Below are 18,753 nucleotides of genomic sequence, written 5' to 3'. Positions count from 1 at the left end.
AAGATCGAGTGATGTGTACTCCAGGTGATGTTCGTCTTCTGGACCCCAAGTTGATGAAATTTTGTAGGGGTTATAAATGACATTTAATTATTTGAAGCTTTAATGGCACTGCCCCTGCTGTTCCTACTCTCTGGGACCACAACCAGTTTTTCAGAGAAATCAGGACTCTACAGTGGGGGAGGCTTGTTCTGTCTGCTGGTTTTGGAGGGCATGCCCCTGAAGCCCAGAGATCCTGCTCCAAAGCCATGACAGGACAGGCACAGCTGGGCCGTGGCCATGTTGGACAGGCTGCGTGACCCCTTCTCAGCTTCTTGTGCAGCTTTTACCTTTGCTAATGTGAGATTGAGCCACCAGGGTCTTGTGACTCAAGTTACCGTGTTTGTTCTGCTGGTCCGTTGATGGCCTTGGCCTTTGTCCAATGGCCCAGGGAAGAACACTAGTCCTCGGACTGCGGATGCCCGTCGGTCCCAGGCTCCACATTCAGTCTGGGTGAGAGTACACATGATGGGACACCTCTGGGTTGGATTCTGGCTCCTGCACTCAGGCCAGTTCCCTCGTCTGTCACAAAGGAGAATGATGTTGGTGTGTCATGGGGATTCCATGACACAATGGCTGGGCTGTGTCTGGCCTTGCACAGGTTCCCTGAGGGCCCTGGCAGGGATGATCACTGATTCAGACTTGATCATTCACCTGGACATGAGGCACCACTTTCTACCTGGTCTCGCTCTCCTTTGGTCTATCCTCCCAAGTGCAAGGAGTTCTGGCTCACGTGGAACCACTGCTCAAAGCGTTACACTGAATAAACTCCTTCACAGTCACCCTATGACAAACTAGGAGCAGATGTGCTTGCCAGGCCATCCTTTCCCCCCTACACATGCCTCTGTACCTTTGCCCAGAATGTTCTTTGTGGTATGTCCTGCCCCATCTTTCTCCTTTGAAATTCCTCATCTTTTTTTAATTGGCATAACTTGTATGCCTTTAAATTCATGCTTTCATTGTGTACAATCCAGTGGATTTTAGGATATTTCAAAGTTGTACAGCCATCCACACCATGAAAATCCAGGTCATTTTCAGTATGCCTTCCCCCAAACCACTCCCTATGCCTCACTGCCCTGCTTCACCCAGCCCCCAGCAAGCACTAATCTACTCTGTCTTCGTGAATTGGCCTATTCTGGTCGTCCTGTATAAACAGAATTCAAAGTGTGTGGCCTCTTGTGTCTGGCTCCTTTCACTTAGCGTGATGTATTCAAGGTTCACTCAAGTTGTAGCATATATGGTACTTTATTCCTTGATGTATGAATAACGTTCCACTGTATGGGTAGACCCTATTTTGTCTATTGGTTCATCAGTTGATGGACCTTTGGTGTTTTCTCTTTTTGGCCATTATGAAATTGTGCTTCTATGAACATGCATGTGCAAATTTTTGTATGGATATGTGTTCTCATTTCTCTTAGGAATATACCTAGAAGAACTGCTTGATCACGTGGTAACTCTATGTTTAACTTTTTGAGAACCTGCCAGGCTGTTTTCCAAGGCACACTTGTCATTTGCTATCCCACCAACAGTGCATGAGAGTTCTAACTTCCACATCTTTGCCAACACCCACCAATGTCTGTCTTCTTGATTATAGCCATCCTCGTGGCTGTAGTCTCTCAATATGGGTTTGATTTCCATTCCCCTAGTAAGTAATGATGCTTGGCATCTTTTTATGTATTTGCTGGCTATTTGCACATCTTGCTTAGAAAAATGTCTCTTCAGAGTCTTGGCACATTTAAAACCTGGGTTGTCTTATTATTCAGTTGTGAACATTATTTACATGATCTGGATGTTAGATCCTTATTAAATATGCTTTTAGACATCATCATCCATTCTTTGTGTTGTCTTTTTACTTACTTGGTATTATTCTTTGAAGCACTGAAAATTTTAATTTCTGCAAAGTCTAACCCATTTTTCCTTCTGTTGCTTGTTCTCTAGTTGTATCTAGGAAACCATTGCCAAATTGAAGGTTGCAAACACTTATCGAGGTTTTCTTCTAAAAGTTTATTAAGTTTCAGTTTTTATACTTAAGTATTTGCTTCATTTGGAGCTAATCTTTGTATATGGCATATATAGATAGGGATCCAACTTTATTCTTTTGTATGTGGATATCCAGTTGTCCCTGTATCACCTGTTGAAAAGACCTGCCTCCCCACCGCCCTGTAGAATTATCTTGGAATTACAGATGAAGGGATCCCTGGGTGGCGCAGCGGTTTGGCGCCTGCCTTTGGCCCAGGGCGCGATCCTGGAGACCCGGGATCGAATCCCACATTGGGCTCCCGGTGCATGGAGCCTGCTTCTCCCTCTGCCTGTGTCTCTGCCTCTCTCTCTCTCTGTGACTATCATGAATAAATAAATAAAATCTTTAAAAAAAAAAAAAAAGGAATTACTGATGAAAATCAATTGACCATAGATCTATGGGTTATTACAGAACTCTCAACTCTGTTCTGTTGATCTATATGTCTCTCTTATGCCAATATCACACAGCCTTAGATTATTAAACTTCTTTTTTTTTTTTTTTATAGATTATTAAACTTCTGTAATAAGTTTTGTAATAAGTTTTGTTTGTGGGTCCTCCGACTTTGTTACTCTTTTTCAAGATTGTTTTGCCTGTCTGGGGTGGGCGGGTCCTCTTACATTTCCATATATGCTGTAAGATCAGCTTGTCCATGTCCATTAAACACACACACACACACACACACACACACACACACACACAATGACAGCTAAGATTTTGAGAGAGAGATTTTGCGTTGAATCTATGCATCATTTGAGGAGTACTGATATCTTAACCATATTAAGCCTTCTAGACCATGAACATGGGATGTGTTGTCATTTATTTAGGTCTTCTCTAATCTCTTTCAATGATGTTTTGTAACTGTCAGTACACAGGTTATTCCTAAGTATATTTTCTTTTTGATGCTATACTAAATGTAATTTTGTTCTTAGTTTTATTTTGGATTGTTCATTGTGAGTATACAGAAACACAACTGAGTTTTGTGTGTTGATTCCATAACCTTCAATCTTTCTGAACTCATTTATTAGCTCTAGTAGCTCATCGTGGATTCCTGTAGATTTTTGATATATAGGATCATGTCATCTGCCAAGAGAGATACTTCTTCCTTTCTAATCTGGATGACTTTGGTTTCTTTTTCCGGCCTAATTCCCTGGCTTGAACTTCCAGTACAAAGTTGTAGAAGTGGTGACAGCAGACATCTTTGCTTTACTCTTGATCTTAGAGGGAGAGCCTTCCATACATTATCAATCAGCAGATGTTAGCTGTGGGCTTTTCACAGAGGCAGGCTGAGTATCCTTTTATTCCCAGTTTCCTGAGAATTTTTGTATCATGAAAGGGTACTGAATTTTGTCAGATTTACTTTCTGCATTTCTTGAAATGATTGCTTACTTTTTGTCCTTTATTCTGTTGATGTAGGTTTTTTTTTAAGATTTATTCATGAGACACAGAGAGAGAGAGAGAAAGAAAGAGAGAGAGAGAGAGAGAGAGGGGCAGAGATACACGCAGAGGGAGAAGCAGGCTCCATGCAGGGAGCCTGACACGGGACTCGATCCTGGGTCCCCAGGATCACGCTCCAGGCTGAAGGCAGCGCTAAACCACTGAGCCACCAGGGCTGCCCAATGTCGCGTTTTACATGGATTGATTTTTTTTGTGTGTTGAACCAACCTTGCATTCCTGGAAACAATGACATTTGATCATAACATACAATCTACTTGTACTGGGGCCAGACACAGAGATGTCCTCTGTGGGTGGTAGCACCTGCTGGGTTGGCATACTGGATATACCAGGCAAAGAGGTAAACAAAGGTAAACAAAGAGGACAGACATCTGTATCTCAAGAAATGAGGAAGTCTAGGGACTTGGGCTAAGACAGTGAGCAGACTCCAGGAAGGGTTGTAGACACTTGCTTATGCTGCTTGGTATAGACCAGTGCTTCTCAAATTTTAATGTGCATAAGAATCACCAAAGGGTTAAGGCACATCACTGGGCCCCACCCCAGGGATGCTGATTGGTTAGGTGTGGGGTACGGCCTGAAAACATGCACCTCTAGGTGATGCTGATGCTGCAATAAATCGCTTTACAGATATATAAAGCAAAATAAACAAAACCACATCTTCTCTATCAGCAGACCCTTGCCAGAACCCAAGTGGGCACGGGCCACTCGTCTCTCCCACTGTCAGTCAACATGACTCTGTGATTCAAAGCTGATTGTGTATCTTCTGGATAAAAAGGAACCCCGGAGGGGGACCTGGGTGGCAGAGTCAGTTGAATGTCCAGCTTTTGATTTAGGCTCAGGTTGGGCTCTGTGCTCAATGGAGAGTCTGCTCTCTCACCTTCTACCTCTACGCCCCCTCAAGTAAATAAATGAATCTTAAAAGAAAAAAGGAGCCCAACAGACTTTGTAAATATTGTTTTCTTTTAGCATTAAATCTACACGATCAAGTGGGTGGGAATAATAGCTAGTTTCATCTTAGAAAGGAGAACATGCCTTGTTTTTTGTTTTAAATAAAAAAATTTCCTTAAATGCTGGTCATGGAATCCTAACTAGAAATCTTCTGGCCTGCCTGTGCATTTCATCATGCAGATAAGAATGTGATTGTGAAACTTTTTGGAAATATAAACTGAACATTTTCAACAGACAATGTTGGGTCAGGGATATGGACAGAGGGAGGCTCAAGCAGGAGGATGTAGTTAAATGAAATGTTGGGGCTCGAACCACACATCTGTGGTGGCTGATCCATATACTTAGGGCTCTCAGGATTAGTACCAACTGCAGAGAATTAAGACTATGGAATCATGACTGCATGACTTACAAGATCAGGTCTGCCACATAAATGCAAACTAAAACAAATGATACTTTATCATACCTAAGTTACTATGAGTGAGGCCACTGAATTTCATGGGTGAGAGATATGGTGGCTTTGTGGTCATATAATTTTACACTAGTGATATGTGTGTGTATACACACACACACACACACACACACACACACACACACAGACACCATGCTAACAAGAGTGTGAGCTGAGGCCCTGGGGAGGAAAGGGATGCTGGTATCTCTACAGGCAACAAGGGACCGCTGGGATCTGGCCCCCATGAGGCTGAGCAGAGCAAGGACAGGGGCAGCAGAAGGGTCAAGAGTAGGTTCCAGGGGCAGATCTTGAATTCACACGATCTGTCCCACAGTCCTGTGTGTGACCCTGGACAAATGATGCAACAACTTTAACTCCACATTCTTGCTTGGAAAACGGGGATCATCCTGAGTCATAGGCTCTGTGCTAAGGAAACGCACATAGCATCATGAAGCAGAAAGGTTCCCTAGGACAAAGAAAGTTTCTGGTGCAAAAGAATCAAAACAACACTTTAAAGACCCTTTGGAAAATGCTCTATCATTGTAGGAATCTAAACTGAGGCAGTTGTTTTAGAAAGAATTCATAGGCCCATTGTTTAGAATGTCTTCCATGATACAGAATTCAAGCTCCAAAAGGTTAATCTTAGCATGACATTATATATGCTCACAAATGGGCAGAGGCCCAGGTGTGCCCAGAATACCCAGAGACTGTTGGTGCTGGCCACTGGCTTGCATTTTCATCTACTACTGGTAATAAAAATTCTTAGAAATAAAAAACTCCTTAATTGTCTCCATTGCTACATTTCAGAGAGTAAACGATAGGGATTTTCAACTCAAGACAGCTCCCTGGTAGCAACACTGGCTCCCAGGACACATTTGGTTTCCTGCAGGATCAAATGAATACCGGGGTTCATGTGCAGCAGGCGGCCACAATACACCAAGAACATTACATTGTCCATCTGGTTCAAAGCCAAGTGGAAGGTACAGTTCTCTTGTAAAAAGCAGATCCCGTTTTACTTTACCAAAAGGAGAAAATCTTCTTAAATTCGCCTTTCTTACAATTGGAGCGAGTCTTAACAAGAGCTTAATCGGAGACCACTACAGCTGAGCATAAATTCCCGCCAAGCTCCCCGACCTCGGTTTACTGGATGAACTGCTGTATCTGTTGTCAACTGTAATCTATAGGTATTATTTTTGAGGCAGTGTTAATGCACTTCTCATTTGTACATTTTCCTAATTGGCCTAATATTTATGGTGGAATATTTCTGATCCGGGAAGAGCTCCGGTAAACTCCAGCATATTTAGTAATGTGCTAATGAGGACCAGCCAGCTACAGAGGGGTGCTAAGTGAGTTACGGATCTCGAGTCTGATTCCAAGCTGGCCTGCTCGGAGGAGTCACGAAAATATCTTAAGTAAAATCCGAAGTCCCCAAGCAGCTGTTGGGTTTGCAGAGCCACGACCATATAAACTTTACTGGCACTGAACGTCAGAGTCCTGCACGCAGATGGCGTGCCTGTCAACCCACAGCTCGTCCGAGCCTGCCTCTGTCCCCACTGGCTCAGGATACTGTCCCCGCCTGGACGGGGAGGGCGGGCCGCTCTGCCGGCTGGGGCCGGGGCATGCCCGCTGACAGACACACCACGATGACAGAAATTCACTCTGAGTTGCAATTAGTGGCACTGTCATTTTCGGGGGCTCCTGCCAATTAATTAAGCCTGTCAAACAGCAAAACCACAGCGCTCACATGATAATTTATATTGGAAGAGACGAGCCTCACGCAGCACAGCAGCCTTCCTCCACAACCAGGATTCTCCCTCAGAGCACTGAAATAAATACGAGAAAATAAATAAAACAAAACAACAAAAAAGTGCATGGGCGGGGGGTCGGGGGGCGGGTGTGTGCTCTGCACGGGCAAGAAGAAAGTTAAGCTGTCCTTGTTATAATTGTTAACTCTGATCGCCGGAGTAGGAGACAGGCTGATTAAAACTCCAAACGAGCCCCCAGCTCCCTGAACCCTCTGCGTCCGTCCGGGATGATAGAATCAGAGGAGTTTATTCATACCATTAAGCCCCAGAGAACTTAATTGAAAGAAGAGCACAGCCCGGACCTTGACAAGCGGGAGGTCACAGTAATTGCTGCCGGACATATTTAACATTAAGATAATCAGGCCATTAATTACCCTTTGGATCATTAAATCAGCCAGTTGCAAAATGAAATTTCTGCCTCTATTACTCACTTGAGAGACCACAGGGGTGGCCTTTAATTTATCAGTGAGCTTGAGATACAAAGGCTGGGGGTGGGGGAGGGCAGGCGGGGAGGGGGCCGCGCGCGGCGAAGGCGGCGGGGGCAGGGCATCAATCGGCCATGCTTGGTGATCGTGGCAAATTAACTAGGTAAGATAACCTCCGCTTCCAAAGGCAGAAGCTGGGGGTATGTAAATAGATGAGGGCAGACAGGGAGATCAGAGTCTGCACACCACTTAGCAGGATAATAAAGGAAATCATCCTTGATTATCAGTGCTAATTTGGACACTGCCGGTAGCTTGTTATGCGTGTTCTGAGTAGCATTTAATTAATTCAATTGCTTGTTAATGAGGGAAGTGACATGTGGGGAGCAGATGCCACCCAACTGCAGATGGGTTCTGGTCATCACTGCAAAGTCCTTCCCCCCCCCCCATTCCTCCCCCTGCCCATTTTTTTTTTTTTTTAAAGAAAGAAAATAGGAAAAGGTGTCAAGCATAGAGGAACACTCAAAAGAGACAAAACACTGACCTCAGCGGGCCAAGAACTGTTGAAAAATAATAAGATGAGATAATCCTGGGGCTGTGTGGGTACTCGTGTTCCCTGAGGCCACATTTGGAACAGTGCATCTTTATGCCAGAAATTTGAGCCTGAGATTACTATATTGTGATCTTATGATCAAACCTAACGAGACAAAGACGTGGCCAAGTGGTACTGCTTTTAATATCTCAGAGTTAACGGTAGGGATCCAATTATTTTCAGTTTGGATACATTTCCCCTTTATCAATATCTCCATGTGCATAAATAAGATGAAAGTGGCGATCCCAAATCAAAAAGGACCGGAACTCGTGTCACTGGGCAGACTTGCTCCATCTGGAAGTCCGCGGCCAGTCTCTCCCACGCAGATTTCTGACGTCCGGCCCCAAATCTTCCTCCCGAAGGTGGCATCTTTTTATAGGTTAAAGACAAGAGGGGAGTTTAGACATGCAGGTGACAATGACAGAAAGAAAAAGAATGCTCAAAGAGGCAGAAGAGTGTATCCTAAATCAGCGACTCGGCTCCCTTCCAAGTGGGATCAGAAGGAAGGGGGATTTCAGTTGGGCTTAGAGCTTCTCCCAAGGGCTCTTTGACAGAATTGAAAACACACGTCCAGGCTCCTTTGATTTCTGAGACCAAATCGGCTGGTTTTCCAGACCACCGTGTAAATAGGCTACCTGCCCTGAAACGCAGCCGCAAGGGGTCCCTGAGGACCGTTGCGGGCCAGATGCCCCCCAAAGAGACCCCAAGGTGGGAGACAGGAGGACAATCTAGGCAGCCGAGCAGAATCTGGCTTTTGCCAGGAGAAGCATGTACCAGGGGGCTCTGCTCAGCCCTGGTAGAAAATCACGGTCACCGCAATCTGAGAGGCTCCCAAAGTGAAACAGGGACAGGAATGGAGAAGAAGGGTGCACCACAGTGACACAGAGTAGCCCCCTAAACACCGTCGAGGGGCTGAGGTCTGCCCAGGCAGCTTTGCTGTGTGCCACAAACATGAGAGCCCCAATTTCATCCACAAACACACAAGCAATACCAAGGCCCTGGGGCAGCAAGAGTAGGGGGCGCAGTAGTTCCACGTGGCCCCGTTCCCATTTCCCCCCCATTCACTTGTTCCTTCCTTCCTTCACTCAAGAGACACAGTTTTGCTGTCTCAGCCTCTAAGCCTACTATTCCTTGACTTGAAAGGGTCGCCAAAGAGCTCCGTGACTTCGCCCTACTGCTGCACCCTGTGTCCTAGCACTGGAGCCGGGGCCCTGCCTGGTTGCTCCAGGCCCCGTGTCCAACTGCACGCAACACACTGCGATCCGCACACTCATGTGCTATGTGTCACCAAGTCCTCGCCCTGCAGACAGCCTACAGCCCCTGTGTCAGCCCCTAAAATCTAGTAAATCCCATCCACTGTTACCACAGCTCTCCTGCTTCAGCATCCGCATTTAAAAATCGATATTTTAAGTGTGTGCTTAAATGGTATCAATAGCAATTAGAGAGGGGAATTCTGATTCCACCCCAGATGTAGTTAATTGTTGTAGCATCGATATTCCTCTACCATGCTCCCCTCTCTGAATTAAACCTCCATTACTGAGGGGGGACGAAGGGCATCCTCTCCCCTCCTGTGACAATAAATTTAATATCGAATGTACAGGGAAAAAAAAATGGCAGTTGTTGCAGAATCCATCCAAAAAGATTTTTTTTTTTTTCTTCCTGGGAGTAATTAAAAGATGCTTTTCTTGACTAATGATTCCCCGGTTTAGGAATGGGAAGTCAATACTGCTTCACTGCCGTCAGCTTCGATTGATCACAATGCTGCTCAAGTTTGAACGGCAGTTCTCAGGGCAGCTGAGAATCACTGGAACCAATTATGAGCCGTCCGAAGCTACCCTAATCAGGGGTGCAGGGACAACAAGCAGAAGGGCAGCCAGCTGGTCAAAGGCGCCTGTTTTCCTAACTCACCCGTGGGCCTGGGTGACACCAATATGAGGTGGTTTCAGGGGACTGGCTATTTCTTTGGAGAAAGATCTGCTCTGTTCCACTTCCCCGTGGTCCTAAATATGTGTGTGTCCATACATGTGCGCGTGCGTGCTTGTGTGTTTGGGGGAGGAACGGCACATCTCTAATTATATTCCACTGTCAGAATGAATCTTCTGAACAAGATGGAATGGACTGAGCTTCTCGGGAAAACAGCTGGGCCCTTTTCCAAAGAATTAGACTGGATATATTGCACTTGGCCCTTCCTTGGATAGGAATAAAAATTTATTAAAATATTTCTTTTTAGTATTACCTTAGGGCCACATTAAAAGACCCCTCCAGCTGCTTGTACTAACAATCACAGGTTCTGCAGAGGGATGGGAGGCAGTGGCGGGAGGGGGCGTCTTTCCTTGTTTCGGAGAGGCAGGATCCAGGCTGCGTATCCATTCTCCTGTGGCAGCCTGAATTCCACATGGAAATTCTAGCTCCAACTCTGAGTTTCTGATTTCTGTTTGAGGAGACTGCATGAGCTAGTGAAGATGGTGGGTGTCTGAATTATCGTTGCACTATTATGCTGACATGTTTCTTTATATTTTTGACAGTGGATCTACAGTTTTCACAGGATCTACCAGGACCATGGCCCTCCAACCAGCCTCCCTGCCTCATCTCCATCCCTTCCAACAATGCCGCTGGCTGCCTTTAGCTGTCCTGGGAACAGGGGGGTCACACATGAACATAGGAACCCACACCTCTGCCCACCCTAGGATTGCTGTTATAATATGCTGCAGGCTCAAAGGCTTGTCCAGGCCTTTGCTCTGCTTTGGCCTTATTGTCCCCTACCCCTCCTCATTTACCTAGAGGTCCAGCCCCACAGCTGGTGACTTCCCAGTTTCTATACTTCCCCAGGGGCCTGGACTTTGCCTAGGCCATGCCATCCCCCACAACTTACTCCCCATGTCCCTAGGCCTGGAAATTGCTCCACATTTTATTTTTAATTTTTTTTTTAAAAGATTTTATTTGAGAGAGTGAGTGACCAAGAGCAAGAGAGAGAGAGCATGTGCATGTGCACAAGCTGGGGCAAAGGCTAAAGGAGAGGCAAAGGGAGAAGCAGGCTCCTCGCTGAGCAGGGAACCCGATTCGGGGCTCCATCCCAGGACCCTGGGATCATGACCTGAGACGAAGGCAGGCGCTTAACTGACTGAGCCACCCGGGGGCCCCCACCCCACATTTTAAAGTACAGCTCAGATGCTGTTTTTCCAGTGACACTTCCCTACAGTGGCTGTAAGAACGCCCACCGTGCAGTGAGTTCTCCAGAGTCCTGGCGCCCTCAGCTATGGCCCTGAGAACATTCACCAATTACTGTAGGGCGATAATCACCATTTATCACTTCTTTTCTACAATAAAGTGCTTAGTGAATATTTGTTGAATATTAATTAAAAACGAAGCTCCCCGAGAGAATGACGAAAGGCACAAAGAAGCATTCAATCCTCAAAGGTGTTCATCTTCTGTGGAAACGCTATGACACAGCATCGTTGTCACCACAGCCTTGGAGAGGGCCGCAACTCAGCGCAGCTCTGGAGGACAGTGAATGTGACCCAAGAAGAGCTGGGATTTTGCTGCGGTCCCTCCACTTGTGAGAAAGGAAGACTCTGAAATGTCTCTAAAATATAAAGATGTGACGTGTATAATGCTGGAGAGAAGCGAAAGTTACACACTCGGGGGCTTACACTGAATACGCAGGGTGAAACACACACACAACCCTCACGAATGAAGATGAAATTCATATAAAATATTTACCAATTAAAAATATCAACCCATATCTTTGTTATCGAAACACCCTAAACAGTGGCTAATTATGACAGAAAAACAAACTTTCCCAATTCAGGATACAAAAAATAATATATATGCTCCTTTTACACATACACAGTAAAATGCATGATTAATTTTTTCCTAACTTATTTTGATGTTCTCTGCACTCCTACATTAAGCGCGATCCAATTCCCATCATATTTCATCGTTAGACCTAAATGTCCTCCAAGGAAACTATGAAAAAATAGATATTAATACGCAGATTTGTCTTGAAAGAATGTTCCTAGCTGATGGTCTGCTAATTTCTATGCTGGTGTTAAACAGATCCAGATAAAAGATTTAAAGGAGTGTATCATTTCTTCACTTTGTAAGAAAGTTGCCCACATGGGTACCGCGTAGTGGAGCTCATGCGCGAAGAGCTTGCCAGCAAACGGAGACGATGCCAGACAAACCTGCTCTGGGCGCCTCTTGCTCCCTCACCCCCTCCCCACAGGACGCTGTACACGAAGAGCAGATTAGAACACGCCAGCTTCATTCTCTAAAGTGAACCGAAGGTGGCACCACAAATTCATTTTTCAGTGTTAATGAAACAAAGTCCACCGACACTTCGCACAGGGTTGTGGCTTAGCGCAGAGACCGATTTCTTACTCCTCGCGTGGGGCCCCACTGCAGACCGCCATGCGGACTCTCACGCTCTCATCACCAGCAAAACAAGCCCGAGGAATTTAAAAAGTGCTAAGGACAGGGGACCCTCTCTTCTCCCTTCACCTCTTCACACACACCAAGAAGTGGATAGTGAGCCCCCAGCCCCCTCCTCCTGGGGGGCGGCCACCGGGACGGGGTGGCCCACTCTGCCTCTGTGAAGGTTTTCTCAGAAGACATGCCATTTTATCACCTCTTAGGTACATTAAATATGTATGTATACTCAAAAACGGTTTATAATAGCTGTAAATGAAAAATGAGAAAATAAATGGGCTCAAAATAAATGCGTTTTTTACACTGGGTAACAATTAACATTAATGAGGGAGTCACCATACGTTACGCTGTTAGTTGGCTGATTAAATGTGTTAGAAATATATTTTAGAAAATAAAATATATTTTGTTACTGCAAACTCGCTTATTGTGGGTACGTGGGGGGTGGGGAGGGAAACCTACTGAGTAGATGCACATCAAAGATACAAGAATAACAATATTAAAAGAAACAAAAATTCATAATTAGTGTTAACAGCACAGCTTACTCCTATTAGAAATGTATTAATTAAAGTGATATATTCATCAGGTTGGAAGCCTAATACATTTCTAAGAGGGGGAGAGGAATCCCCAAGGTGTAAAAACAAACATAAAAAATTAAGGAGCCTGAATCATCCATGTCTGCTGAAAACCAATTTGAAATACAGACAATTCCTATAGGTCGCCTGGGCAGTTCCGGGGGAGGCTGTCACTGGGGTCACTTCCAGTTGCCGACCCGCTGACAGAAAGCCCCAGAGCCACCTTCCCGCGTCCCTACCTTGTGGAGTCCAGCGAGGGTTTCGTCCGCCCCTGGCTGCTCTCTTCCCAGACGCTGTTGGCCAGCTCATTCCCAATGGATGACATCACCTTGATAAGCTCGATGGGCCAGTCGTCGAGGTCCAGCGACCGGACTCGAGAAAGGTGCGTGCCAAGGTTCCGGTGGATCCCTGAGCACTCGATGCACATGAGGGCTCCCAAGTTCAAACTGGCCCAGTTAGGATCTGTGGGAAGAGGGACAGGGTGCCACATGCGGTCAGACCATCATCACTCATTCCAGTTGCCCTCAGGATCTCTGGAACCAGAAGGCCAGTTAGTTACTAGACTTCACGTCGGGCGGTCCCTCCCTAGAATCAGGGGGCCTGAAAACGCTCCCCGGCCAGTACTCTATACTGTGTCAGGCATCTTGAAAGGTTTGACATGCTAGGGGCACCTTTTAAAAATATGGCTCCAAAGCCGAAGACTTTCCTGCACGATAAACAGGTGCAGGCACTGGTTCGGACAGAGAGATGCACTTCCTAATACTTGAACAGCAGCGTCCTCGAGAGCACAGATGCACGTGGAAAAGAGCCGTGTGCGATCATATGTGACCATGGTGGCTGCTGACAGAGGGAAAGACAGGGAGTGCTGGAGAGGATTTCCAAAGCTACGACGTCCCTGGTAACCAAGCCATCTCCACAACCATAGGCACATCCGAGTTTTCATTAGTCACACGAGGGACGTGTTTGCAAATTTCAAGCACGAAGGCAAGCGTGCTCTGATGAAGACATGGTTTCTGGTGATCTTTTTAAGGGCAACCTCTGGAGTGCTCTATTGCTGCTGGCAAGATGGTGGGCAGGGTCTACCGGTTAGGTTATGGCCTAGCTGGATCAACCCTGACTTGCACAATGAATGGCGATGCTTTAGGCTGTGATCGTGCACCAAGGACAACAGATGAGCTTAGAGAACACAACTGGAACCCTTGAGCTGGATCATTCCCTGTGTGCAAGTGGCCGGCAGCGCTGGAAGACGGAGAACTCAGGCCCACGGTTGGCTTCATGCCAGAACCTACAGCTGATCTGTGAAGACGGAGCTCACCTTGACAGCCAATGGCTTTCACCACTGATAGAAGAAAGTAAGGCTTAAATCATCCCAGGGATAATCAATATTTACTCCAGGTACATGTGAAGAGTCAACAAAAAAACCCAGAAATGACCTTGTCATCAGAATTCATCAGAAACCAGCCAGCCATTTCTTTCGTATCTGATACTCTGGAAGGTGGGATGGATACCATGGGGGGATACAGGAGAAGAGAGGTCTGTGACTCAGACAAGTTCTGGTCGGGAAGAGGAAACGTGTGTCCCAAATCAGAACAACAATAAAAATAAATAGAATGAGGAAATGCAGAGTAAATGCTGAAGGGTATAGTCAAGAGAATAAATGCACAGGCCGTGTGGGAACGAAGAGGTCACCCATAGCAGGTGCAGGAGGACAGGCTGCATGGAGGCTGGGCCTCGGGCTTGGGGGGGATCAGAGAGGGTGGGGTGGTAAACAGTTTGCGGAACATGCGCCTCTTCCTAACCCAATTTCTACACTGGCCACCTCTGAGTCTGCAGCTCCCAATCCCAACGTGGCCTCTACCCCCACCTTTCCACAGGACAGGGTAGCCAGAGTCACCAAGTCAGGCAAAATCCGAAGGACCAACGTGTTTAGCCGTCATTTTACTCGACCTCCGGAGATACCATCTTACAACACTGCCTTTAGATGCCTTTTTGGTCAATACCCTCCCTGGATTTTTCTAGCACTTGTCTAGCTCCCCCAACTTGATTTCCTTCCCAACTTTTTCTCCTGAACCCCTTACCTCAGAGGGCCCTGCGGGGTCATCTCTTTCGATTCCATACTCTCTTCCAAGCAAACTCTACCCAACCCACAGATCCCATTAGGACCCAACTGCTAACAACTATCCACAGACACCGCCTGCTTCGAGCGAACACAGATATGCTCCTCTCTCTGAGCAGCACGTGTAACGACCACTGTACGTCTGCATTTGGAAATCTTGCAGGTACCTCCCTGTTACCATTTCCCTCTGTGAACGTCATCTTGTGCCAGGCACAGCTCCATCGCAGCACATTCAGGCCAGGAACTTGGGAACTGATTCACCCAGGTATTCAAGCCGGGATCCTGATCCTTCCATCACCCTCTGCCCCCCCTCCCCAAGCCAATCACCAAGTACTTCAGTTTCTCGATGTTCATTCCCTTATTGTCCCCACCGCTCCCCCCTGCCCCTGTCACCAGCTGGAAGCAGCAGCCTTCCGTCCACGGCCACACACCTTCTAACGTCCCACAGTCCACGGTCTCCTCGGTGAGCCTGACTGTGTCACACCTTAACTCAAAACCCCTCTGTGGCTGCCACTCTGCCATCCAGATCTGGGCTGCAGTCCTGACCAGCAGGATCAGAAGCGAGCCAGTCTCTCTCTCAGGAGCACTTCAGTTCCCTGACACCCCTGCACCACGTACGTCCCTCTGCCGGGCTTCTCTTCCTGCAGGCCTCGGGACGCACCTGGCCTCCTAGGGACTGTCCCCCTCCCAGTGGCCTCACAGCAGCCTTCCAGCTGCTCCTAGGAGCCCCTCACAGTCATGGGCCTCACTTCCCAAAACCCTCCCTGCAGAAGGGCAGTGCCAGGGGCCCCGACCTCGTTCATGGCGTCACCTCAGAGCCTGCCTCAGGCAGAGGAGGAGGAAGGACTGAAGGAATGGCCGAGCTAGAGCGGAGGACCCGTCCCGTCCTAGGGGCCGGCTGGGGCAGCTAGGTGTGGGACATGGACTAGGAGCCAGGAGGTTCACGTGCCCACCTCCACCCACTGCTGAGAGCCACTGGTGAATGCTTTTACACACTGTCCCCACTGTCGCCATGAGCCACTTGCCTCAACGTGGGAAGGTCCCCCTTCCGGGTGCCAATGCCCACCTCTGCAGCCATTCTCTGGGCTATCCTACAGGCACAGAACCCCAACGGTCCTGACCCCCGATTGGGAACCCAGCGCACTGCCACCCCACCTGCTGCCCCAGGAGCTTCGGAGACCGTTGGTGTGGTGTCCCCTGAAGGAGGACATACAGGACACGTTTCAATGACTACACGCAGATCTCTGTGAAAATTAGAAACACTGAAGGTGGAGGGAAGTGAAGTATTGCTGGGACCTGCCATCACCTCAGTAAGACCAGTGGCTGCAGGGACATGGCCTCTGAGTGTCCTGCTGCTGGGGCCCAGGAGGGACGGCCTTGCCTCTGCTCCAGTAGGTGAGAACAATTTCTGAGCAGGTGGCAGCAGCATCTAAGCACTGCGAGCAACACTGCGGGGTCACACACCCTGCACCCACCAGGATGCATCGGGGCAGGCCCTGGGCTGCCTCCTCAGGCCGACAGGTGGGGCCAGCATGGCCTTAAAGCCCTGAATGGTCTCCCATGTCCATTCCAGTGCAGTGACCCCCACTGCCTGTCCACACAAGCCTCCTGCCTGCCTGCCCCTTGCAAGTGTCTTCTGTTCTCCAGGCATCGAGTAAGAAACGAGGCCAATGATGCCCAACCCCGTGGGGCTGTCCTGGGGGTTAAGTGTCGGGCTTCGATTCCATGGGGTAGACCAACAGTGAACAACCTGGAACAACACACAGCATGTTGGGTAAATGTGTGCTCTGGGAAAACCCCGCTATGGAGCACAAGAGGGACACAGATCTTATCCGTGTGTGTGATTTAGACCCCGTGGTGGTCAGGGAAGGCTTCTCCGAGGTGACATGTGGGCAAAGATCCAACAATGTCAGGCTGATAGTTACAGAATCTGCAGTCTCTTTTTATACCAGTAGGAAAAGGCAACAGGAGTGAGAGGCTGAATGTGCTCCTATGACAGGTTCTGCTGGGACACCCAGAGACTAGGGGGGGAGGGGAGCCCCTTCCTGGGGCAGGTCTGGAGGCACAAGGGTAAGACACGCTCCCAGACATCTGGCAGGATAACGGGAGAGAAGGCGCTTACAGCGTTCACACAGCACGGCGGGGGGAGATCAGCTAGGGTGATTTCCATCCAGGGCAAGGGGACCAGCCGGGAGGGCGGGGTCAGCTCCGGCCCGGGGGGCAGGAGGGCCTCGTGGATGAGGGGGCCCCGGAGCGGTGGGAAGGCCGCACTGCCTCCGTGAGTCTGTCCGCGCCAGGGCTCCAAGGTGTTGGCTTCTCAAGGGCTCCTGACGGGGGACTTTCCTGACTCTCCTGCCGGAGGGCTGGCAACAGGTGCCCTCAACAGACTTCCACTGTCCGAAGGGCCTGGCCACGCTTTATCTTTACGGCAGATTTCCCAGAAGCACAGATGTCCTGGGGCTGCAGCTCCTCGAGGGATGGAGGCTGTGGGTTTCCAAACTGACTGCATCAGCGGCTCCCTCCACAGACGGCTCCCCCGAGCTAAGGAACCTCAGAGCCCATTCTGGAAAACCGTTCTGGGGTCTCCCAGGTGTGCAGACAGGCGGCTCCTGGCATTCTGGCACATTCTCAGGAAGAATGAGGGGTGGGTGGAGCAGAGTTCCTACAGCTCCAAACCCCGTGTGTCACGGAAATCCCCAAGCCCCATCCCCTCTGCCCCAGGGGGACACAACTAAACTGGGGGGACAACGTTCATAAGCCAGTCGGAAGGGCCGAGAGAGGCGGCTGTGGCCCCTGGAGCCCAGGACTGTGGAGCAAATGGCCTCGCTCTCACAGGGACAAAGGCCGATGGACGGGCCCACGCCCCTAAGTCCCCCTCCATCCTCTCCTGAGATCCCTTTATAACCAGGAAAGGAACAGGCTCATTTAAAGATGTGTGTAATTATTAAAAAAAAAAAAAAAAAAGAAAAAAACAAAACAAAACAAAAGACGTGTGTAGAGTACAAAGAACGAAGAAAGCAAATCTTTGGAACTACCACCCACTCCGATCGTGGACAGCTGGTATTTTTTATCTGTGCGTATTTTCATGGAAGGAATGCACTACACAAAAGACGTCTTCTGGCTTCTGTTCACTTGACACATACGTAAGCACTTCCTATTAAAAATAATTCTTCGTGTTGGAACGCAGCATTTATTAGCCAATTCCTATGGGCGCCTTCCCTCTTGCCACCTTTGTCCCCGACAGCGCGTGGAGGACAGGGGCGCGTGCTCTGTCCCGGCTTCGGGGCTGCGCCGTCACAGCGGAGGGCACAGCCGCTCCCCTCGGTTTGATCCTGTCTCCCTCCGTCGGGCCACAGCCAAGCGCTGTCCGCGTGGACGGTCCTCGTCGGGGCCGCCCGTCTCCGGGGCCAGGCTGGCGGGGCCTCGGGGGGCCTCTGCCGAAGCTCCGTGCAACGAGAAGGGACCCCGGGGACTGGGCCCCTCGGGCTCTGCCTTCAGACAGCTGAGGGAACTGTGGAAGGCGGAGACCTCCCCGAGCAGCCCGTGGCCGGGGCGGGGGCGGGAGCACGCTGGCCTCTGGTCCGCGCTCCTGGGGTCCGGCGGGCCGTGCTGTGCGAGGGGCTCCCGGAGAGGCCCGCGGGCGCGCGTGGCCCCCTGTCCCGAAGGCGCCTGGCTCGGGCGGAGGCGGGCCCTACCCTCTGGGTTGCGGTTTGATAACGTCTTGGAAGCGAAAGGAGCAGAGCCACGGCACGATCAGGCTGCAGCGGAGAACACACAAAGCTACCCGGGACCCAGAAAAGTCATGTTCTTATTCTCAATTTCTCTTTTCTCAAAAAAAAAAAAAAAAAAAAAAAAAGTAAAAAAAGAAAGCCCTTCAATCAGTAAGAATAACAAAAACCCGCCGAGGCTGTACA

General features: G+C 48.7%; 1 protein-coding gene across 20 annotated transcripts in view; it reads right to left on the bottom strand.

The window, feature by feature from the left end:
- The window catches only part of AGAP1 (ArfGAP with GTPase domain, ankyrin repeat and PH domain 1), a 533,006-nt gene that overhangs the window by 55,533 nt on the left and 458,720 nt on the right, over nt 1-18,753 (bottom strand). For 17 of the 20 annotated variants that reach the window (XM_025463529.3, XM_049101379.1, XM_035721573.2 and 14 more), the window contains one exon: nt 12,963-13,185. The exons of 1 other annotated variant lie outside the window; for it this stretch is intronic. In XM_025463529.3, coding sequence (XP_025319314.1) covers nt 12,963-13,185 — 223 coding nt within the window. Of the gene's footprint in view, nt 1-6,594; nt 6,728-7,929; nt 8,093-12,962; nt 13,186-18,753 lie in introns of those variants that run through there. 2 more of the 20 variants (XM_035721593.2, XM_035721594.2) reach the window with 2 other exon arrangements.

This window comes from Canis lupus, chromosome 25, assembly GCF_003254725.2.
Source record: "Canis lupus dingo isolate Sandy chromosome 25, ASM325472v2, whole genome shotgun sequence".
In the NCBI taxonomy this organism is placed as follows: domain Eukaryota; kingdom Metazoa; phylum Chordata; class Mammalia; order Carnivora; family Canidae; genus Canis; species Canis lupus.
This window is presented reverse-complemented; position numbering and strand designations above follow the sequence as displayed.